This window comes from Saccopteryx leptura, chromosome 8 (genome assembly GCF_036850995.1).
Source record: "Saccopteryx leptura isolate mSacLep1 chromosome 8, mSacLep1_pri_phased_curated, whole genome shotgun sequence".
NCBI lineage: Eukaryota > Metazoa > Chordata > Mammalia > Chiroptera > Emballonuridae > Saccopteryx > Saccopteryx leptura.
In genome coordinates, this window is record NC_089510.1 from 82,938,492 (window position 1) to 82,963,009 (window position 24,518).

Here is a 24,518-nt window from a genome sequence, read left to right on the forward strand (position 1 = left end):
TGGGGTTTCAGAAACACTCAAATTTTAAAAATAAAATTGTCCCTGCTCATCTAGCTTCAGAGTGCACAATCTACCCTGTGCCTAATTCAAGTCCAGTCACCACAAGTGGAATATCAGAAACAAGCAAGGGTGATGCAGCATGCCACATGCAACGAAATGCTTGACCTACCTACCATATTAACAACACTTTTAATTAATCTTTCATCCGACTTCCCAGCACAACTTTCTTTTATCTTTACAACAGGGACATCCATTATTTTAATAGTCTGTGGAAAAGAGACTGAAGTATGAGATTAAGAAAACTATAAAATTATTTATACACTGATGGAAGAAAAATAGCCTTTAAAAAAACCTAGACTAAAACTTCATACCTTTAAGGCTTTTATAAGTTCTTCATGTTTTCCAGCATCTTGAACCAATATCACTCTTGTCTCAACCTGAGGCATTTCTTCTATTAAAATTAAAATTATTTAAATATGTTTATCAGGGGTTAACATCAAAATCACTAGTTCCTAATTCTTTTTTGGGGTTGGGGGGCTATATCTGTTTTCCATCTTTGAGAACATTAACAGTCTCTGAAATTAAAATTACTTAATTCCCAGTGTATTTTTAAAAGTTTTGGCCCTGGCTGGGTGGCTCAGTAAATAAAGTGTCCACCTAGTTCATTCCCAGGTCAGAACACATATAAGAACATATAAGAAGCAATCAATGAGTGAACAATTAAATGAAACAACTAAGTGGAACAAGTCGAAGCCTCTCTCTCTCTCCCACTCTTTCTCTCCCTCCCTCCCTCCCCCTCTCTTTCTTTCTCTCCTTTGTCTCCCTCCCTCTCTCAATGAAAAAAAAATTTTTTAAGTTTAGGACACATCTTTTTAAGGAAAATATATTGTACAAAAGAATACAAAAATCAGCACTCCTCCTAACCAAAGAAAGCATTCACTGTCTTATACTGTCATCCTTTTCAACAGCGCATGTAAATTTAGAAAAGATCCAGTTACATAGTGGGGTAAGAGAAGTATCTTTTCACCTAACCAGATATAACGAATACAGTCTAGCTAATAATGTTGCAGCTGGATTGCCCTCACATACAGAAAAAGCAATATCCAACAAGATAACTTCCCCTTCAAACTTGGAAAACATTAATCCAAACAAAAATAAAAAATCTTCATAGTGTAAGGAGATTATGCTAACAAATATTTACTGAATACCTATACTCTAGCTTAACAGTGTTACAGTTAATTCATAAAAGAGTCCCTAGTCAGTAAGTTTAGGATTAACATACTGATTTGGTATATCAAAGCACATTTACCTTCAACATAGGAAGTAGGTCCAATAAATAAGTTTTCCTTAGATGTTTCAGTAATTTTAGAATCAAAAATGGAAGAGTCTGCCAAGCTTGTACTCCCCGTAATGGATGTTAATACACTATTGTCAGCCATTGTTTGTACTCGTTTAAGTTGGCTAAAAAAATAAATAAATTTGAATAGAAATACATGAAACAAACACGACTGTGGGGCAAAACAGGTATTAGAGGCTCTACCTTTAAGCTAGAATTTATAAAAAGCATCATTACCCATTTTTTTAATATTGAGCTAAAGAAAAGTAACTCAATTTCACTGAACCTGTTTCCTCTTCAATAAGATAAAGATAGATACTAATACCCAGCTTATTGGAATATAGTAAAAATAACAATCAAAAGTACTCAGCACATTACCTGACATAATGAACACTTGAAAGTATTCTTAAATATTATTCTACTTCCCTCTCAGACATCTTGCCCTCAACCAACCTATTTCTCTTAATATATTTATTTATAATACTATCATCCCCAAAATAATCCCAATCAAAAACTGAATCCATTCTTATTCTTTTCTCTACCTCAGTCACCCTCCCCAAAATCCTTATTAATCCCATCTCAAGTATCTCTAGGACCCGTCCGTCTTCCTGATACCCAATGCCACAGTGGGCACCTGTTCAAAGAGAACAGCTTCTAACCAGTTTCTGCAGACATGGCTCTTTACAAGGATTTCAGGGCTATGATCCTAAAAACAAATGTGACCGTATCACTTCCCTACTTAGAATTTCCATAAGCACCCCTCCCTTTATGACCAAGTCTAACTTCACCATCCAGGATGCAGTTTGACCCTGGCCTAGTTGACCAGATTATTCAGCCTCATCTCCTTTCATTATAACCCCAGTCCACATATGCTCCAGCCACAACGCATTTCTCAGCATCCTTCCAACACATCACAATTGACTCCACACCCACTTGCATTTAACAATGCTCAATTCTCCACCTATCATGTCTGTCAACTTCCAAACCACCACTCGACTCCTTCTCAGATGAATTCTTTGAACTTCTCATGTATAACTGAACTGTAATTTCTTATTAATTACCTTAACTGTATTTTCATATTAATTACCTTATAAATGTCTCTCCTCTAAAAGAATTAACAAGACAGTTATGCATGGATTAGAGTCAATATGACTCTAGACTATGAAATTTTTTTCTTTTTTTTCAGATTTCTAGGACTTACAAGTTGAAAAGTTGGACAGAGAAAAAAGAAAAAGTTAAATTTTCATCAGTTCAAATGGGAGTTTTATTTAAGTTTATTATCTTGAATCTCTAGATGATTACCTGGAGGTACATGTCTTATCTATTTTATCCTTTCCTACTTTTTCAGATTAATAAAATATACAAGTACCATCCACCAGATTCTTAACAAAGTAATAGTTTCAGTAAACTATGCTACTGGAGAAACGGTAAGGTGTCATTAGCATCATTTCTGGATGGTGACACTAAGTAGTGTGAAGATGTGTACACTAAAATAATAGTCTTAAGCCTGACCAGGCGGTGGCGCAGTGGATAGAGCGTCAGACTGGGATGCGGAAGACCCAGGTTCGAGACCCCGAGGTCTCCAACTTGAGCACAGGCTCATCTGGTTGGAGCAAAAAAGCTCACTGGCTTGAGCCCAAGGTCGCTGGCTCGAACAAGGGGTTACTCGTCTGCTGAAGGCCCGCGGTCAAGGCATATATGAGAAGGCAATCAATGAACAGCTAAGGTGTTGCAACACGCAACGAAAAACTAATGATTGATGCTTCTCATCTCTCCGTTCCTGTCTCTCCCTGTCTATCCCTCTCTCTGACTTTCTGTCTCTGTAAAAAAAAAAAAATAATAGTCTTAAGCACAACTGTGAGGTGCACACTTCCAAGACAGACAACTCAACTTCCAGTCTAAGCTCTGCACTTAAAAGGTTAAGCATCAGTAAAAAATATAACAGGACTCAAATCCAGTTGAATACATGATGTCCTAAAATGAGTAACAATAATTAATTCTCAGGTAATATTCACAATGTGGACATTTCTTATAGTATTCTTACCAAATATCCATGTCAGTTGCTATTCTAAGGCTCTCCAAAGAAGTAGTTCAATAGTTGTTAATAAGTCTTAAATTAGAACTCATGATGCATTCTATCTAGACCTTAATTCTTTTTTAAGTCTCTGAACATGACTCCACTCACTCAACTTAAAAGAATGTTTTTAAAAAATCAAGAGATGAACTAACCTGCTTTAAGAAATGGAGGGAGATTTTAATAAATCAAAAACACCAGAAGTTTAGTTTTCTCATTTCTTCTTCAAGACCACCAAAACAGATGATTAAAAAAATTGACTTTGGTTATACTGTATAGGATCAATTTATTGCCAAAACAGCTTTAAAATTTAGGAAGAAAAGTTTCATGACAAACTGATGATAGAACATATAAGTCTGGATATAAACTGAAATACATTAACTACTTTTTTATTCCTGTATGCTATTAAGTTTCTATAAAACAAACACAAGAGAATCATTGTTCATAAACCTATATAGCTTATTTCTCATCCAAAAACATTCCGAAAGAACTAAATATACTAACTATAACACGTCTCTTTTCACACAAAGATAAACTTGTCATTTAAACAAGTATTTACTTTTGGTTTCTTTCTAGTTTTTTTTTAGGCAATCCACTTTCAGGATGGAGGAGCTAAATGCCATACTGGATCTGCTGGTGGTATTAACGACAACAGCAACAATATTGATAACATTCTATAATATATAACATCATGATTAACAACTTACATTTATTTTAACACGTAATATGTGGCAGACGTTGTTCCAAACCTTTTGCTTGTATTTATTTAATCTCTTGCAACAATCCTAAGAGGCAGGTACTATTATCATCCCCAAGTGATAGAGAAATCTAGAACAGAAAAGTTAAGTAACTTCCCCAAGTCACACTGTGAGTTATAAAACCGAGATTTAAACCCCGCCTGATTCCAGAGGCTACGCTTTTAACCACTGACAAACATATCCGTACGGAAGAGGCTGGCGCAGGGGCGTGGGGAGCCGGAGAGGCCTAGCGTTTCAAACAACGAAGCTGCCCGCAGAGGAGACCCCAAGAATCCCGGAGTGAAACCACTACGTCCTCCGAGATAAGCCCACAAAGGGTGCAGCTGCCGGCCCCCAGAGAACCCCTTCCCGGCTCCCTCCCTTCACCCACTCTTCCAGAGGACATAACTAACCAAGTGAGCGGCGAAGATTCACGGCTGTTGTAGTAATATAGTGTTATAGTAATTAAATATATAGAAATATATATTTAATCAAAAATGAAAGTCTGCCAACTCTTTCATATATATATATAAATATATATACATATATACACTCTCTCCATATATATAGAAATATATTTAATTACTATAACAACAGCCACCTGGCGGCCTTCGGGCGCCCACTGGACGGACATCCCGGCCCAGGTGCCGGGAGCGCGGCGGCCGGGGCGCCCCGGAATTCGCGGTCCCCGGGGCGGGGCTGTCGGACACAAGCAAAGGAGCCCACTGCCGCCGGGACGCTAGCCCTCTGCCACCTCCCCACTCACACCCACACCCAGAGTCCTCACCACTCTCAAAACACGCCCGGAACGCCACCTCCTCAGGTTCCTACTCCTCTCCTCCTCTCACCGTTACCACCATTCCTCGCTGGGGGCAGCCACAGCCGATTCAAAAAGGGAGCCTCTCTCTCTAAAAGCCATGCGGATTGGCGCGTGAAGTCAACCTCCTTCCCATAGGCTGGAGTCTCCAGAGGGGCGGCGATAGGTCACTGCTCTCCGCCCACTGATTGGTTGTGCGTGTGTTTCAAATAAACCAACGGTTCCGACGTCAGTTTGGAGAGAAGTGCCCGGATGTGGCCAGAAGGTGGCGGTGGTGGTGGCTCCTAGGCTTCCCCTGGGGGAGTAGCAGGTGTGTCTCTGGCAACCGCTTGTTTGCTCAGTAAACATCCTCTTTCCTGAGGAAAGTTTGAGCGGATTCTCCTCTCCTCCCACTTTTTTTTTTAAGCGCCACCAAATCCTCTAACGAAATCAGTGCCTCCATAGATGATTCTTCCCCAGTGATTGCTGTGATCTGTTAAGATCTTTCTGCCGGAATTCTTTCTGCTTTAGCAATTGGGTTAAAGGTGTTGGCATAGCCAGGCCAGGGACGAGGTAACTCCGGGGCTGTGCAGATGGCCCTTAAATCAGTAGCCCGTGTATTTAAATCCTGATATATACTTTAAGCACTGGACTCAGGTCTAGGGAATTTCGTGGATGATTAGAATAAGTTCTTAGTATTTCTCGGACTTTTTAAAAATATAAGCTTGCATTTGAACAAATGTAAAAATATCAGGAGATTCTAGAATCTCCTGCAGTGAAAGTAAATTGCTTCCTGATGTCCTGCTCACCAGCGCCACTACCACCACCTTGGGATCTTTTGTTACTATTTTGTTTTGTTTTACTAAGGTGACCAATCGTCCTCCTTTAGGGAGGACAGTCCTTCTTTTGTAAGTTCCGTCCTCCTCGAAAAGTGTCCTCCTACATGTTCTCCTTTTTGATATTGAAAGATTAATCTGTAAATGTACATATTCAATTGATGCAGTCCATCCATTGCGTGTGATGTAACATATTTGTATCTAAATGAGTACTTTTTTCTTACAATTATTACTAAAAATTAATAGGCATGTAAGCATGATTACAATATAAAATATTACAAATGTTCTTATGCATTTATCATTATAATATATTATTGTTGCAATGAATAAAATGTTTCTTTTATTTACGATAGTGTTTTCTTCCATTTATTTTTCTCCTCCTTTTCATTGTAAAACAGTTGGTCACCTTAGTTTTACTGTTTTTCCTGAAATAATTTATTATAAAACAACCATATTTTCTTCATTCTTTTTTTATCCCTTTTTTTTTTCTTTTTTATTAAGTGAGAGGCAGGGAGGCAGAGAGATGGACTCCCTCATGCGTTCAAACGGAATGACGGGCAAGCCCTCTATGAAGCTGGGGCAATGCTTTGCCCATCTGAGGCCACTGCTGGGTCGTTGGGCAACCCCAGCTATTTTAGCGAGGGAGGCGGGCCATAGAGCCATCTTCCGGCTGGGAGCCAGATAGCTTGAACCATCTGCGCCATGGCTGTGGAAGAAAGAGACAGAGAAGGGGAAAGGTGGAGCCCAGATGGTCGCTTCTCCTGTGCGCCCTCATGGGAGAGGGAACCTGGGACTTCCACATGCCGGGCCCTTGCTCTGCTGCTGAGCCCACAGGCCAGGGCCTATTTTCTTTATTCTTTAAATATAATACCCTATACATACATTCTCTTAAGAAAAAGATGCTGTTGGGCAGATAAAATATATTATGCTCACTTTGCTAAAGATGGCACTGCCCACATGGAGGCCGTCACCCAGGTGATATTAATGTGTGTTGGGAGCGGGCTGTGGGCAGGCAGAATCCTTGTAGCCTGGGGCTTGGTTTTGGGATTAAGCCTTTTTCACCCTTTTTGATGTGGGGTGGTACAATCCCATCATGTCCCAGATAAGTGACTTTGTATTAGAGACTTCCCTATTTTGTATATTGGATTAAAGGTTATGGATCTACACTATAAAATGGGGGGAGGGGCAGAACAGGAGCTTGCTCTCTTGGCTCTTGAGATTAACATTAGAACAGAGAGCAGAGAGGAGAGCAGAGAAAGGCCATGTGGAAGAGGCCAGGAGAGGCAGCCAAGATGGCAGAGTGTTGAGTGAGAAGCCAGTTTGTGCAGAGTTTGCGTAGGGAGAAGGAAGGAGATGGGGAACAGAGGTGAATAAGGCTGGTGAGCTAGAAACCTTTGATTCTAGGTGTAAAGCCAGCAGTCAGGGCCGGGGCCATTATCACAGCAGCCCGGCCCATGCAGGTTCGCATTGGATTCGGACAGTCGGTAAAGAAACAATGGAGCCAAAAACTGATAGGCCATTTTCTTTAATTCTAGCTTGTACCTGGCGGGCAAGTAAAAATACACACTGGGCTCCAAAACCCACTCACATTCAGTGCTCACAAAGCTACTGACTTATCCGAGTTTCCTAGAATCAAAGGTTTCTAGCTCACTGTTGGGCAGATAAAATGTATTATGCTCACTTTGTTAAAGATAACATGAGGAAGCCATCGCCCAGGTGATATTATTGTGTGTTGGGGTGGGCTAAAGGCAGGCAGAATCCTTGTAGCCTGAGGCTTGGTTTGGGGATTAAGCCTTTCCCACCCTTTTTGCTGTGGGGCGGTACAATCCTATCATGCCTCAGAGGGTGACTTTGTATTAGAGACTTCCCTGTTTTGTATATTGGATTAAGGGTTTGGATTTCTACACTATAAAATGGGGACGGAATGAGAGTTTGGACTCTTGGTTCCTGAGATTATCATTAGAGGAGAGAGCAGAGCAGAAAGCAGAAGGAGGCCACGTGGAGTAGGCCAGGAGAAGCAGCCAAGATGGCGGAGTGCTGAGTGAGATGCCAGTTTGTGTAGAGTTTGTATCTGGGATAAGGAAGGAGATGGGGAACTGAGGAGAATAAGTCTGGTGAGCTAGAAACCTTTGATTCTAGGAAACTCGGATAAGTCAGTGGCTTTGTGAGCACTGAGTGTGACTGGGTTTTGGAGCCCAGTGTATGTTTTTACTTGCCCGCCGGGTGCAAGGTAGGATTAAAGGCTATGGCCCAACAGTTTTTGGCTCCATGGTTTCTTTACCGACTGTCCGAATCCAATGCGAACCTGCATGGGCCGGGCTGCTCTGATGGTGGCTCTGGCCCTGGCTGCTGGCTTTACACTCACCAGCCTTATTCTCCTCAGTTCCCCATCTCCTTCCTTATCCCAGATACAAACTCTGCACAAACTGGCATCTCACTCAGCACTCCGCCATCTTGGCTGCTTCTCCTGGCCTACTCCACGTGGCCTCCTTCTGCTCTCTGCTCTGCTCTCTCCTCTAATGATAATCTCAGGAACCAAGAGCACAAGCCTCCGCTCCGTCCCCATTTTATAGTGTAGAAACCCAAACCCTTAATCCAATATACAAAATAGGGAAGTCTCTAATACAAAGTCACTTCTCTGAGTCATGATTGGATTGTACCACCCCACATCAAAACAGGTGGGAGAGGCTTAATCCCAAAACCAAGCCCCAGGCTACAATAATCCTGCCTGCCCCCAACACACATTAATATCACCTGGGCGATGGCATCTTTAACAAAGTGAGCATAATACATTTTATCCACCCAACACTAGGAAACTCGGATAAGTCAGTAGCTTTGTGAACACTGAATGTGAGTGGGTTTTGGAGCCCAGTGTGTGTTTTTACTTGCCCGCCGGGTGCAAGCTAGGATTAAAGATGATGGCCCACCAGTTTGTGGCTCCGTTGTTTCCAATGCGAACCTGCATGGGCCAGGCTGCTGTGATAGTAGTAGTGGCCGTGGCTTTACAGATGCCTTCTCCAAGTGGATTTTGCAGTGTTCTGCTGCAATTGCTGATTTACATGGAGGAAGACAGGGGAATCCTAGCCAGAACTTTAAATTCCATGAAGTAGAAGAAGACTTTAACTTTGAAATGTAACACTTCTGACCATCTCAAACAGCTCACGAGGATTTACAATTATTTTCTAATTTTGTCAGGCCACCTTACAATGCCTGAAAAGTCTGTAATACAATACATGAGATGAATGAAGCAGTCTGGTAGTTACTGATTTCCCTGTTACTAACTGAAAAATATTTGTGGTCTGCCCTTCATTATAATGCTAGGACAAAAGAAAACAAAAGCAGTAACTGAAATTTTACTTTGGAATGTACTTGCATACTTAAACTAGGGTGTGCCCAACATTCCAGAACTTCTCCTCACTGAACCTGTATTACACTAGTGAGGAGAGCAGCCCACATCTCCTATTCCACAGGCTTTGCGCCCAAATTGAACCGCTGACTCTATGGTATCACTGCACAAATTGTATGCTAGCCCTACAAAAGTTATATTTGATTCCTCTAGGGATGTGTGGCAGTTTACTACCAAATAAACAGGTAATACAATCTTATAACATTTCCAAACAATTTAACCTCAAGCTAGTTATTTAACTTCTCAGTGCCTCAGTCTGTCTTTTTTATAAAACGGCATGCTTATACTTAGCTCATAGCGTTATTGTGAGGGTTAAAAGGGTTGTGTGTAATTAAAACATTCTGGCATATAATGAACATTCAAAAGATGTTAGCTATCAATATTACTACTATGATTATCCCAGCTGAGGCCTTTTCACCTCTTAATGCGACTGATGGTTCTCTACACTGCCTTTGTCTCACCTTAGCCCAGCCACACATCCCACCCCCTACTAGACCAAACTTGATTCTGAGAAGACCTCCATTGCATTCTTTTCCTACCAAAAAGAGGACAGTCTTTCTACACAAAATCAGGTCTCCTTTTGCTCTTTGAAGGGAAAGCCTGCTGTACCCAAGCCATCCTGTTTACAAGACATGGCTCTCTTTTTATTTTTTTTTATTTTTTACAGAGACAGAGAGTGAGTCAGAGAGAGGGATAGACAGGGACAGACAGACAGGAACGGAGAGAGATGAGAAGCATCAATCATTAGTTCTTCACTGAGTGCTGCAACACCTTAGTTGTTCATTGATTGCTTTCTCATATGTGCCCCGACTGCGGGCCTTCAGCAAACCGAGTAATCCCCTGCTGGAGCCAACAACCTTGGGTTCAAGCTGGTGGGCTTTTTGCTCAAACCAGATGAGCCCACACTCAAGCTGGCGACTTCGGGGACTCGAACCTGGGTCCTCTGCATCCCAGTCCGACGCTCTATCCACTGCACCACCACCTGGTCAGGCAAGACATGGCTCTCTTGCTGTTGCCCTTTACCAGGCTTCTTCTGTCCCTTTCCAAGGCAGGTACTAAGATTCCTTTTGTTAAGGCAACCAATCGTCCTCCTTTAGGGAGGACAGTCCTTCTTTTGTAAGTTCCATCTTCCTTGAAAAGTGTCCTCCTACACGTCCTCCTTTTTGATATTAGATTAATCTGTAAGTGTCTATATTCAATTGATGCAGAGTCAATCCATTGTGTGTGATGTGACGTATTTGTATCTAAATGAGTACTTTTTTCTTACAATTATTAAAAACTAATAGGCATGTAAACATAATTACAATATAAAATATTACAAATGTTCTTACTATGCATTTATCATATGATAGTATATTATTGTTGCAATGAATAAAATGTTTCTTTTATTTACAATATTGTTTTCTTCTATTTATTTTTGTCCTGCTTTTCATTGTAAAAAAGTTAGTCACCTTATTTTTGTTAAATGCTACCCTCTTCTTCCAGAACCCATCACTCACTAGAAAAACAGTCATTGAATTCATATGTCAAGAGAACAAAACCCTTTAAAAGTATAAGCTAGCTAGGTAGATAAAACAAAAAATTTCTTGAAAGAATAAACCATTAAAAAAAAATCTTGTGTTTTATCCAAAACTCCTAAGATGCTGAATGAACAAGTTTCACATGAAAACATACTAAAGAAATTGAACTGAATTATGGTAAGTACCAGTATATTAAAGTATGTGACGTATTTTAATCAGCCAATAAAATAACTTTCGAGGTGAAGAAGGTGAAACTTGGATGACTGGATGACTGGATTATTACTTAGAGGGTCAACTTGCCCACCTGCACCTCCAAACTGAGTGATAGCCCCGACTTCTGAGGACCCCGCAAAACCCCAACTTCACATTTTTTTTCTAATGACACCAGTTTGGTTTCACATGTGCAATTTTAACATTAATAGTACATAATATTTTTTATTTATTTAAAAATATGGTTAACATGTATTTTTATTTTCCCTGTCTCTCTCTCTTTTCTTTTTAAAGGACTCGATGTTTTTCTTCTGGGCCCGGGGCCTCAATTGACCTTAATCTGCCTCTGGTAACACTGGACCATCTTTCCTGACTTCCTCCTCACACTAGCTCCTCTTCCAATTTATTCCTTCCTTTTCATTCATTTCTTTCATTCCCTCCCCCACTCCCAACCCACATCTTGATCTTTTTTTCTTCATCTACACTCCGTCAGGGCAGCAGAAAGTAGGAAGTTGGAAAAGTTGGTTTTGGGTTAGGGACTATTTTCTCTACCCACCCTCATTCACAAGTGTGCACACTGTCCCTGCAATCGCTCTGCAAATGACAGTGAACAAGATTTCTCACTCTTTTCTAGTTTGTTCAAATCTAAAAGGAACTAGAATATCTGAAAAATTATTATATTTGTTGCAATTAATGGACATTAGTTATAATGGACTTTGTTTTTATTACCTAAAGTTGTGATGAAATATATTACAATTATCTGATATTATTTCTAAGTATGAAACAATATATTATGAACCTATAATATCTACTTTATAATAAATGTAAATGTTTCATCATAGGACTAAATGTTTTACTGTAACTAAATATTAACACTGTAATGTTACATAGATGTCACCTAATTATTTTTCTCCCCTATCACCATCCTTAACCCCTTAAGCAAGGCATTTATAAAGTACACAGCTATACATACTAATGCCACATTAGGGACAGTTACAAAGATTCAGTCCCTCTAAGAACTTATCACTTAAGATTCTTATATCAAAATGCTTAATGAATAGCTGTGGAATTCTTTTCTATGTTGTAATTATTAACATTTTCCAATTAATATGTCATATTTCCTAATCATCTCTGCCTGCAAAATAAACTTTAGAAGTTATAATCACTTTGAGCCATGAGAAGCTATTTTATACACTTCAACAATCAGTAATTAGGATATAAATCATTGCTTTATCCATATGAATCAATAAGCTATAAATCACTAGACATAGATTTACAAGACTGTATAAGTTTAGCACTTAAAGTTTCACAAATAGAATTAGCTTTCTCTGAAGGAGCAAGAGGTTTCTAAATATGATGAGGCCATTATTTCAAATTATGTCATTTGATTAGTAAAATTTTAGATGTGGAAAAAAAAAATCTAAGCTCATTAGTTACAGATGAATTTTACTAAGGCTAGCAATTAAGAGGTTATATTCCTTTACCAAGTGCTAAATCTATACAGTCTTGCAAATCTATGTCAAATGATTTATAGCCTATTGATTCATATGAATAAAGCAATGATTTCTTTACCAAGGTTACATAACTAGTTAGTGGCAAAACTAAGATCAAAAGTTTTATTTCGCCTGACCTGTGGTGGTGTAGTGGATAAAGTGTCGACCTGGAATACTGAGGTCGCCGGTTCAAAACCCTGGGCTTGCCTGGTCAAGGCACATATGGGAGTTGAAGCTTCCAGCTCCTCCCCCTGTTCTCTCTCTCTCTCTCTCTAATAAAAAAAATGAATAAATAAAAAATTTTAAAAAAGTTTTATTTACCAGTTGGCTCAGTGGTAGTGTGTCGGCCCTGTGTATGGATGTCCCAGGTTCAAATCCCAGTCAAAGCACACAGGAGAAGCGGCCATCTGCTTCTCCACCCCTCCACCCCCATCTCTCACTTATTTTTCTCCTCCTGCAGCCATGGCTCGAGTGATTCAAGCAAAGTTAGCCCTGGGTGCTGAGGACAGCTACAAGGCCTTGCCTAAGGCACTAAAGTAGCTCAGTTGCCAAGCAATGGAGCAGCAGCCCAGGTGGGCAGAGCATTGCCTGGTAGGGGACTTGCCAGGTGGATCCCAGTAGGGGTGCATATGTGAGTCGGTCTCTGCCTCCCTGCCTCTCATTTAATAAAAAAAAAAAGTTTTATTTCCATTAATCTGTCTTTTTTCATTATACTTATAAAAGTAGCAATATATTTATTTAGAATACTTATTTCTTTTTACCTTTGAAATTATTAAGATGCTTTCAGTTCCATAAGAGCCTTGTTGTAGATCTTGTTCACCAATATGTCTCCAGCACCTAGCAGCAGTTCCTGGTACATAGTACCTTCTTAAAAGTTGCATGAATAACATACTAATTGATCTCCAAGAATCCATGTCTCCTTCTAATCCATTCTCCAGCCTGTATTCAGAGCAACATTATGTGAATCCGAACTCATTATATCACCACTTGTTTAAATACACTTCAATCTTTCTGGAACTGCATGGTCTGACCTCTACCAGCATTTCCAACTTCATCTTATACCATGGTCATTCTCTTTCTCTTAAGGTCTCTACCTGCCTTCCTTGTCAAAGACTTTTGCACCCGCTCTTCTCTCTACCAATCCCTCTGATCCCCATTCCTTTAACCTAGAGTAGATAACTTCTATTCATCCTTTAGCATTTGTTCATTTATCATTCCTAGGAAGTCTTTCCTAGCTACCCACACTATCAGAACTCCCATTACACAATCTGCAGCACCATGAGTGTTTCTTTGTGGTACTTACCAAAGATGTGATTATTGGATTAATATTTGTCTCCTCCACTACCTAAGCTACTTGAAAGTGGGGAAAACATCTTTTACCCACCATGTCATCCAGAGTGCTTAGCACATAGAAGGTACTCAAGTATTTGTTGGAATACAAGTGAATAAACTGATGAATGAATGAACTTATTTTTATTATAATATCAGTGTGCTTTTCCCAAAGATACTAAAGAAAATTTCTATTATTTGTACTGCTTTATAACCCATTATTTATCACTTAAAAAATAAGTGGCATACTTCCAAAATTAATAAATTGACAAGGATAAAATAATTTATATCTTTGACATTTACATAAATTACCCAAGAATTGAATGGTTCTTATACCCCAGCTAGCCCAGCTATGAGTGGAAGACAGTTTATGCTAATGGTACGAAACAGATTCAGTTAAGACTTGCCACTGTTTATGAACATAGGCAATTATCCATATCAAAAATTCAGTTTTTTTACAGTCTACACTTTCATATATTATTCGCTGACACTCATATATTGCTTCTCCACACTTTCAACTGACTTGCAAACATCTGGGATATCCCAATTTTAGCCAGTTCAGTTTTAACAGCAACTCCATCTTTGTTGAGTAGCATTTGCTATGATAACATTTTGAACACTTCGATTGTTATTAGCCATATTTATGTTGCTGCTGTTTAAATGAATGGGAAAATGTAATTTTTAGTAGAGTTGATATAAAAATTATAATTAGTTAAGTTGATATAAAAGAAAGGCCCTGACCAGTGGTTCAGTGGATAGAAAACCCTCTCCCTATGCCAAGGTCATGGGTTCAATCCCTGATCAAGGCACATATGAGAAACAATCAATGAGTGCACAACTAAATGAAAAAACTTAAAACAATGAATTGATGCCTCTCTTCCTCTCCACTTCTCCCCTTTCCTCTCTCTCTCTTTCTCTCTTCCTTCCTCTCTTTCTCTCTCTCAAATCAATGAAAAAAATTTTTTAAATGTACCCCAGATCATTAAAAAAGTGTGAATAGGCCCTGGCAGGTTGGCTCAGCGGTAGAGCGTCGGCCTGGCGTGCAGAAGTCCCGGGTTCGATTCCCGGCCAGGGCACATAGGAGAAGCACCCATTTGCTTCTCCACCCCCCCCCCCTTCCTCTCTGTCTCTCTCTTCCCCTCCCGCAGCCAAGGCTCCATTGGAGCAAAGATGGCCCGGGCGCTGGGGATGGCTCCTTGGCCTCTGCCCCAGGCGCTAGAGTGGCTCTGGTTGCGGCAGAGCGACGTCCCGGAGGGGCAGAGCATCGCCCCCTGGTGGGCAGAGCGTTGCCCCAGGTGGGCGTGCCGGGTGGATCCCAGTCGGGCGCATGCGGGAGTCTAACTGTCTCTCCCCGTTTCCAGCTTCAGAAAAATACAAAAAAAAAAAAGTGTGTGGATAGTTGACCTCAATTGTGTGGCCATTTGTCAAAAGCAGACTGTAGGTTTAAAAATAAAGGGAAAACCACATGTAAAAAGTAATAGAAAAGGACTGGGCAAGCCTCACCAGGCGGTGGCACAGTGGGTAGAGCGTCAGACTGGGATGCGTAAAGACCCAGGTTCAAGACCCCAAGGTCGCCAGTTTGAGTGCGGGATCATCTGGTTTGAGCAAAAGCTCACCAGCTTGGACCCAAAGTCGCTGGCTTGAGCAAGGGGTCACTCAGTCTGCTGAAGGCCCACGGTCAAGGCACATATGAGAAAGCAATCAATGAACAACTAAGGTGTCGCAATGAAAAACTGATGATTGATGCTTCTTATCTCTCTCCGTTCCTGTCTGTCTGTCCCTATCTATCCCTCTCTCTGACTCTCTGTCTCTGTAAAAAAAAAAAAAAAAAAAGAACTGGGCAAGATATTTAAATGTGAAACATAGTGGCGCAAATGATATTCAATTGTATAATGAAACTATATAAACATACACATAGAAAACAGTTATCTGTAAAGAAATACACAAAATGTTTTTAATGTACAGTAAAATCTGGGCAGGTCATCTCTCCCTCTCCTTTCCATTTGTGGGTTACTTTTGAAATTTTCTATCATGAGTGTTTTGGCGGACAATTGTTTTCCTGGCTGTAGAACTTTTAACCCTTCCTTCCTAATAATGGTCTGATTTCTCTTTGGAGGAATCCCTCACTGAATACGGTTTTAGTGAGAGGTAATGCTTTCTTGCTACCATAGATCTCAATGGGGTCACATCTTCCTCCTCTAGTTAAAGCTCAGCTAATCAGATACTCTCTCATAGGACTTTGAATTTTTAGCATGTGCTAAAGCTATGGTAAGGGGTAAGGGTTATATACATTCCAATAGCAACAACAATGTGAAAAACATATTCTTTGGGCCCAATAATTTTTGCCGGTCTTTCCAGTGCCTCTGCCTCTGGAGCTCTTACCTCCGCCCATTTCCTAAGGCTGGTCCTCAAACTGATTCTGTGAATTTGTAAAATAAATCATTCTCCGTAAAGATAGTTAGAATTGGTTTTTATTGCTTGTGACCAAGATTCCAAGACGTGGCACATTTACAAATCCAGATCTTTCTTGAGACGGTGCACACGCAGTGCAGTGTCCAGATGAAGTCTATATGGAACGGCGCACCTGAAACCTCTGTGACGTTATTAACTAATGTCACCCAATAAATAAATTTTACAAATCCAAATCCTATTGGCTCTACCTTCAAATATATCCAGAATTAGACTAATTCTTATCCCCTCTTTAACCATTTTCTAGGTAACCATTATCTCTCACCTGAATTATTGTAATAGCCTCCTAACTCATTTTCCCAATTTTACCCTAAATCTTCATCATCTGTTCTTAATAAAGCAATTTTAATATTCCTGTTAAAGCATAAGTCGGATCATGTAACTCTGCTCAAAACCTTTTATTGGCTTCCCATTTGTTTCATACTAAAGCCAGTGTTCTCACAAGAGCTGTTGTTTTTTGCATCATTCACGTGGTTGATCTTATGGGCTTCCCAAGGCTCCTTCTTTTTCCATGGTTGTGGTATCTTGACCCTGAATATAACACCTTTCCTACATCCTGAAACAGAAATGAAGCAAAGGAGTGACTGTTAGTGCAGGCATTCACAACTTATAGGATACTAGTTCAAGGGACTGGGACCCAAGAGAAGTTTTAAACCCATGAAGCCTGCAATACTAAAATTCTTGCAAGCAGAAGGGACGAGGTATACAGTGTGTGAGACAAAAAAGACCAGACAGGCACAGGCAGGCAAAGAAATCCCAGAATTTGGACAACAAAGGAAAATCAGAGGAAACCTAAAATTCAGGCAATTGTAAAATTCCAAAAGTTCTTAATTTCTGCCCTACAGTGAATAAACGAATAGGTACCCTATGAACTATTCTGTGAGTTTTGATGAGGATTATATGAAATAATGTTAGTGCTTAAGATAGTGACATATAGGGAACACTCAATAGTCTTAGCTAGTGGCACAGTGGACAGAGTGTCCTCCTGGAGTGCTGAGGTTGCCAGCTTAACCACAGGTTGCTGGTTTGAACCCCAGTAAAGGTATGGATGAGAAGCAATCAATGAGTGCACAAGGAAGTGAAGCAACAAGTTGATGTTTCTCTCTCTCTAAAATCAATAGGGAAAAAATATTTTAATACTCAATTATGCTAGCTATTATTATTATTATTTCTTTGGCACATTTATTAGGTACTTATTATATTCCAAGCACTGTGCTAGGCATTGGAAATAAAACTATGAAACAAATTGATGTGGCCTTTGCCCTCACAGAGCTCAGAGTTTCACGAGCTCTGTTTAGAAAATCTCAAACTCTCCCATTTCCCCATGCTTTCCTTTTGTACAGCTGGAGTTCATAAAGCCACATTGCACACTAACCATCCATAATAAATAGGTAATTTTATCTTAGTATATAAAATAGAAAAATGTTTTCCTCATGCATACTAATATAAACATTGTGATGCTTGATATAGTCACAGTTGTGAGGGGAAAATTAATGCTTTATTGCATTATTTTTACCTTCCTTTACACACTCAGTGAACTATTTTATAGAGACTATTAAAATATTAGGCTATTTTCTTCTTCATTAAGCATAATTTCCTTTAATTTTTCATTAACATTTTACATGCTTCTCTTTTTAAAGATTAAATGGAGTTATTATGGGTAATATCATAGCGTTGAGATGTTTATCAATATTTTCAAATTACATTGTTTTAATTTCCTAATTAAAATACTTTTCTTATTTTTTTCTTTTTCTACATGAATATGACTTACCAAGGAATTGATACATATTAAATCACTGCCATTGAGAACACAAATGTGAAATTAAAAGCAAAGAATATGTTATCATCTAGTAGATACCTCCAGTAAGAACTTCTATATTGTTTGATTTTTTTAAATTGTGAACAAGGATCATTTTTATAATTTCAAGCTGTGAAATAGAATAGCCATACTTGTGTCATTTTCCCTGTCAAACTTTCACTTCCTGTTATTTACTAATGATATATTCAAGAACTTTTCCATGAATATTCAAGTGTTTTATACACTTCTCATGTGTGCCTTGACCAGGGATAGAACCCAGGATATTCACATGCTGGGCCGACACTCTATCTACTGAGCCAACCGGCCAGGACCACACTAATTATTTAAACTTGAAATATTATGAGATACTAAATCAAACAAATTAAGTTTCAAAATTAATTATTTACTTAATGAAACATTGAAACATTGTTGAGAAAACAATTGTGTTAGGCTTGCTCGCTGGTTTACAAGCTGATGGTAAGCATACTATTAAACCGGCTTTTGTAATAGTTCAGGAATTGTGAATGATAGAAATAAAAAAGAAAGCAAATGTGAGAGCCAGGTTGAACAAAATTGAAGACTTGCTAGTGACTGGTTAGATGTAGGAGAATAATGTAGAAGTGCAAGCTTCTATAATCCACAACATGCTATAGGAAGTTGATTTTATAGCAAAGTATAGATTATTACCAGTAGAGCTTACCTGTTTCTCAGGGCAATGAAATTAGTAGAGGCAATGAATGGAGGGATGCCTTTGAGCAATGCTATCTAATATCTCCAACAGGGGATAAATTTATTTTTCGCCATACTGGGCAACAATTTTAGGTGTATTTTTCTCTGAATCTATTATTTCTTTTTTTTTTCCTTTTTTTTCTGCTTTTACTTTTTTTTAATTGTTTTTTTAGATAGAGGAAGGGAGAGAGACACACACTGAATCCTTTGGTTCACCTAATTACATGGATAGACCCGCAAACTTATCCCATCTAGGCCACACTGCAAGTTATCCTTGGCTTTTAGTTTTATTACTATTAATATTTATGTTAAATTTACTCCCGGGCCATAAGTTTTTGTTTCTTCAGTTTCTTCTGGGATATCTTTTTCTTCTGTGCAGCTTCCTCTTCTGGTTTAGGAACAATCTGCTCCTTTTCAGTAAGGATCATCTCAATGTGGCAGGGAGAGCTCATGTAAGGGTTAATCCGCCATGAGCTCTGTAAGTTCTCCTTCACATTTTGGGGGCCTTGTTCACCTGGATGTGCTCAATGACCAGAGAATCTACGTCTAACCCCTTAAGTTCAGCATTACTCTCTGCATTTTTAAGCATGTGGAGCAAAAATTCAGCACTCTTTTTAGGCCAGCGACCCTGTGTCCAGCTCCACTGTTTGGCCTGGGCACACCTACCAACTCCACCATTGTAACGACGGAATGGCACACACTGCTTCTGTAAAGTGACATCCTTCAGGTACTTGGTGGCTTTTTGAATATGCATACCCTTGATGGCCTGGGCAGTTTCACGCGTGTTCTTAACGTGAACTCGAAGGTTTGAGCCTCTTGACTTGCATGATTTTGTGGGGTTTTCTGGGTCAAGTGAGTAGCGAACCATTTTGAGAGGTCACCTAGGCCCGTTTTCGGGAAGAGGAAGAGCGGAGGCTCCTCTATTATTTCTTTAAATATATTTATCAATAATGTGTATAAATGACCATTTTCATTAAATTTGAAAAAAGTATTGAGTGAATTTACCAATGCTTTATAATATTCACTCATTAAAAATATTTGTTAAGCACCTACCCAACTATGTGCCAGGAACAGTTCTAGGCACTAGGGGTATAGCAGTGAATAAAACAGACAAAAATCTCTTTTTTTTTAGTAAGTATAATTAATTAGAATTTTAAATTACTTAAAGATCTTACAAAAAGTAATCACCAAAGTAGGATCAAGTTCAATATGAGAAGTGCAAAATTACAGCATTTAATTCAATTTTCAACAACAATAAAGCTCCAAAATAAGGACTTTCCAGACGTATTTTAAGACAAAATGAAACAACTGGCAGCTGTTTTCTAAATATCACTTATGTTATATATATTTTTGAAATAATTATGATATGGGAATATATTAGCAGAGATCATTGAATGATCTGACCAGAGAGTGGACAGGGAAGCACCAAACCCTGAGCAGCAGTTAGTTCCTAAGTACGGCAAATACTTTAGTCTTACAGATAGCTTTAATGTTGAGTCTCTTCCTTTTGCTACAAATTCTGGCAGTTAGGGTAATCTATGACCTGGCTAAAATAAAGATTAGCCTAAAATGTCAGGAGGCATTTTGCTCAACATGGGATGTTAAGGAAATGTGTCTTCTTTCGGAATGCCAAGAATCCCCATAGGAAAATTTAATTAGAGAGTTAGCTTGGTTCCTATGAACTCTGTTTAGTTCTTGAGGGGAACAAAACACATGAACTTAGAAAGACTGGCAAAGGATAGTGTTTTATAACAATGACAATGAAAAAGTTAGCATAAAATAGAATGGAAAAAATTCTAGAGAGATGCAGTCATTGTGAGGTCTGATCAAATAATTCCTAAAGTCAATGACACCTTCATTTAATTAAAATAAGCCTTTGGATACAATTAAATATATATATATAACATATATAATATGTATAACATATACATTATATATATCAATATATATGTTTTTCAGACTAGCCTGTAACGTCTCTTTTTTACTTCATTAGTAAGGGTACAAAGAATACAACTTCATTTTTTTGGATGCTGTGATCTCCATCACTGATTATAGAATTGTTCTTGTAAATCTATTCATTAAGTAAAGCTCTATTTATAAAGCAATTTGTAATGAGTTAGTCATGAATATTGCAAAAGTTGAATGATTCATTTTACCTAAGGAAAGAAAAAATAGCTTAAGTCCAATAAGTCTAGAAAAGTTTAATCATGATCCAGGTTTCTTCCCAATGATACAATTTCTTGCCAAGTATACATTTCTATGATGTGATTATGATCACCTATTAAGCTAATACTATAAATCATTGCCTGTTTTTCTCAACATAAATTTTTTAGTGCTCTTGAATTTTTCTTATAAAAGTACATTTTTAGGACTTTATTAAAAGTGCCTTTTAAATTATGTTTAACCTGTATTTGCATCCTCATGTAACTGGTAGCTCTTGGGGCTGGAAAGAATCTTAGAGATCCTGGACCTATTTTACAGATAAAGAAACTAAGAGTCAAGAATAATGAATAACTTCCACAAGGTCATATAGCTAGTTGATAATGAAAGAACTCCGTCAGCTTTTCTGTTAAGATAAGATGTTTAAGGCAAATAATTTGAAGAGGCTTGTTTTATAAATACAATTTTAAAATTAGATAAATAGACATAACTTTCCATGAAAATTCAGGTGTATCTGACATAAGTTGATTCTAGTACCAATTTTCTTGGTGCCTGTGTAACCTTCTATTTCTAAGTTATTTCAAAAGTATTATTATAGAAGCATTACATAAAGAAATAGCTACATATTCTATCTTTATAATTTTTTGGAGGAAAACAAGACCCTGAAATTTTACACGTTGGCACATTGTTTGACACTTGGTAATGTTAAACATTTTCCTGTCTGTCTCTTTACTAGCTGTATTTTCTGCTATATGAATATAAATTGATTGTTAAAATATACTTTTTTATTTTGAGAGTATGTTTATTAAAGCTAAGGACAGTAAAACAAGGGAGGGCTTTTGATGGAAGAAGCAACAAGACAGAGCTTAGCTTTGGTTCTCTCTTGTGCTTCGGCTCTCCAGAAACGTTTAGGAAAAAGTGAGCCTAAGCAGGTGCATTGGCTCACTGAGAAATAAAAGTCACGGTTACAGCAGTGAGCCAAGGGGAGGGTGCTAGTGACTCGCTGAAAGGTCAGGAAAAGGGGGTCTTGAAGACAGGTTCAGGGGGTTATCCCAGGGTGAGCTGCCACTGCCCACTGCTCTCCTGGTTGCGAGTCTCCGGGGACTCTGAGCATTTAGGAGATGCACACCTGAGAGGGAAGAAAGGTGTTGCTATGGTCCCAGGACTTATTTTTATCAATGAATTTTATATTGATAAAAACCGTAAATAATAGAAAATTTAAATGTTTAAACAAATGTTATACCAGTTTTTACTATATGTAGCAAGTTATCAAACCTCTAGGGAAAAAAACATTCTAAAACAGTGCTGAAGAGATTTCATGCTGCAATAGTTGACTCACTTCCAGGAGCCTTTAAACAAAAAAGTGCTAAATAAACTGTAAAACACTTCCTCTCATAATACACATTCACCTGAAAAAAATAAAATCCTACACATTAAAAAAAATTTTTTCCTGCCATTTAGTTCCTAGTACCTTTAAAGGATTAAAAAATGGGGAAGGGGGTGGCATCAGCATCATAGCAGCATAAGATGAGCCTTGTTTTTGTTACTCCCACCAACAATAAAAATTCAGCATTCATCCACAGACAACAGTGCCTTTGTCAGAGCTGTGGATTCCAGCACCATAGGTCAAGGGACCAGGATGGAGTGCTGTCCACTCCCATGCCAGATAATAGGCAGCCAGACCTTGGTCCTGGTTCTGCATCCTTCAGTGACCCATGAACTATCTTCAGCCTTTTTTGGCCACAGTCCAGGCACTTCTAAGGAACACTACCTAGACAATTACTCATGAACCAGAGAACCTTTGTAGAAGTCCAGGTTTCCAGGAAAGAAATTCCAGTACTCTGTTGGACCAAGAAAAATATGTGAGTTTAGGGATATTGGAGTGGGCTTAGTAAGGACTGGATGAGATGACTGTTACTTCAAATGTGATAAAAGCAATGCAAAACTCTAAGGCATAAAAAAGAAAAAAAAACAACAACAACAAGGAAACATGGTGTCACCAAATAATCACAATAATCTTCTAGTGACCAAACACAAAGACAGAGATTTCCAATTTACCAGGTAAAGAATTCAAAATAGCTGTTTTAGGGAAACTCAACAAACTATAAGAAAATATGGAAATACAAATTCAACAAAACCAGGAAAACAATGCACAAACATAATGAGATGTTTAACAAAAAGATAGAAATCATAAAAAAAGAACCAACAAAAAACTCTGGAGTTGAAGAATGGAATAAAACAAAACAAAACACAATAGAGAGCCTGACCGAGCGGTGGCGCAGTGGATAGAGTGTCGAAATGGGATGCGGAAGACCCAGGTTCGAGACCCCGAGGTCACCAGCTTGAGCGAGGGCTCATCTAGTTTGAGCAAAAGCTCACCAGCTTGAGCCCAAGGTTGCTGGCTCAAGCAAGGGGTTACTCGGTCTGCTGAAGGCCCACGGTCAAGGCACGTATGAGAAGGCAATCAATGAACAATTAAGGTGTTGCAATGCACAACGAAAAACTAATGATTGATGCTTCTCATCTCTCCGTTCCTATCTGTCTGTCTCTGTCTATCCCTCTCTCTGACTCTCTCTCTGTCTCTGTTAAAAAAAAAAAACACAACAAACAAACACAATAGAGCAGTATTTTTCAACCAGTGTGCCGCGGCACACTTGTATGCCGTGAGACATGGTCAGGTGTGAGTATAAATACATTTAGAAACTATATTATTAACTATATGTATAATATGTACCGTGTTAGAGTGTCATTTTGTGTCATTTTGGTAGGTGGTGTGCCCCAGGATTTTGTAAATGTAAAAAATGTGCCACAGCTCAAAAAGGTTGAAAATCACTGCAATAGAGAGTATCAACAGACTTGATTAAGTAGAAGATAGAATCAATGATATTGAAGATAGGATCTTCAAAATTACAAGGTGTGAGAAAACTCATATACATCCCCTAACCTCATCTCTCCCCTTTCCCTATTAGCCTGAATTAGTTATTAGATTAAGTGTCAATCTAAAGACAAAAGCTAGAGCTTCAGAAGATGAGTAAGGGGAATAATATCACCTGTAGAGGAGTCATGCAAACTACTATCTCAGGAGGCCTGGAAACCACATGCAGAGCTACAATAATGGAAGGGGTGGGATGCTCAGCTAAAGTGTTTCCAATACTCATGTAATATGTGGGTATATACTGAATTGAATAGTGCCACACACTCCTTCCAAATTTACTTCCTTCCCAGTACCTCTGAATATGACCTTTTTTAGTAATAGGGTCTTGCACATATAGTTAGTTAAGATAAAGTTATAACCTAACTAACCAATATAAAATAAGCTGGGACCTTAATCCAACATGACTACTATCCTTATAAGAAGAGAAGAGACACAAAGACTGATACACAGAAGAGATGGCCAGTGAAGCTAGAGCCAGAGTTTGGGTGCATCTACAATCCAAGGAATACCAAGGATTTCCAGTAGCCACAGAAGCCAGCAAGAGGCAAGGAAGGATCCTTCCCTACAGCTTTCAGAGAAAGCATGGCCCTGCTGACACCTTGATTTCAGACTTTTAGCTTCCAGAACTGTGAGAATATAAATATCTGTTGTTTGTGGTAGTACTTTTCTGCAACAGCAATAGGAAATTAG

The 24,518-nt window shown here is 38.8% G+C and overlaps 1 protein-coding gene across 8 annotated transcripts in view; it reads right to left on the reverse strand.

The window, feature by feature from the left end:
• ECT2 (epithelial cell transforming 2) overlaps nucleotides 1-5,079 on the reverse strand; it is a 71,250-nt gene extending 66,171 nt beyond the window's left edge. For 5 of the 8 annotated variants that reach the window (XM_066347517.1, XM_066347514.1, XM_066347513.1 and 2 more), the window contains exons 1-5: nucleotides 4,935-5,079; nucleotides 4,118-4,238; nucleotides 1,310-1,461; nucleotides 372-451; nucleotides 174-266 (exon numbers count right to left, since the gene is read on the reverse strand). In XM_066347517.1, the coding sequence (XP_066203614.1) occupies nucleotides 174-266; nucleotides 372-451; nucleotides 1,310-1,439 (303 nt within the window). In that variant the 5' untranslated portion in view covers nucleotides 1,440-1,461; nucleotides 4,118-4,238; nucleotides 4,935-5,079. The remainder of the gene's footprint in view (nucleotides 1-173; nucleotides 267-371; nucleotides 452-1,309; nucleotides 1,462-4,117; nucleotides 4,239-4,934) is intronic. The other 3 variants (XM_066347515.1, XM_066347512.1, XM_066347510.1) reach the window with 2 other exon arrangements.
• Between the last annotated feature and the right edge of the window lie 19,439 nt (nucleotides 5,080-24,518).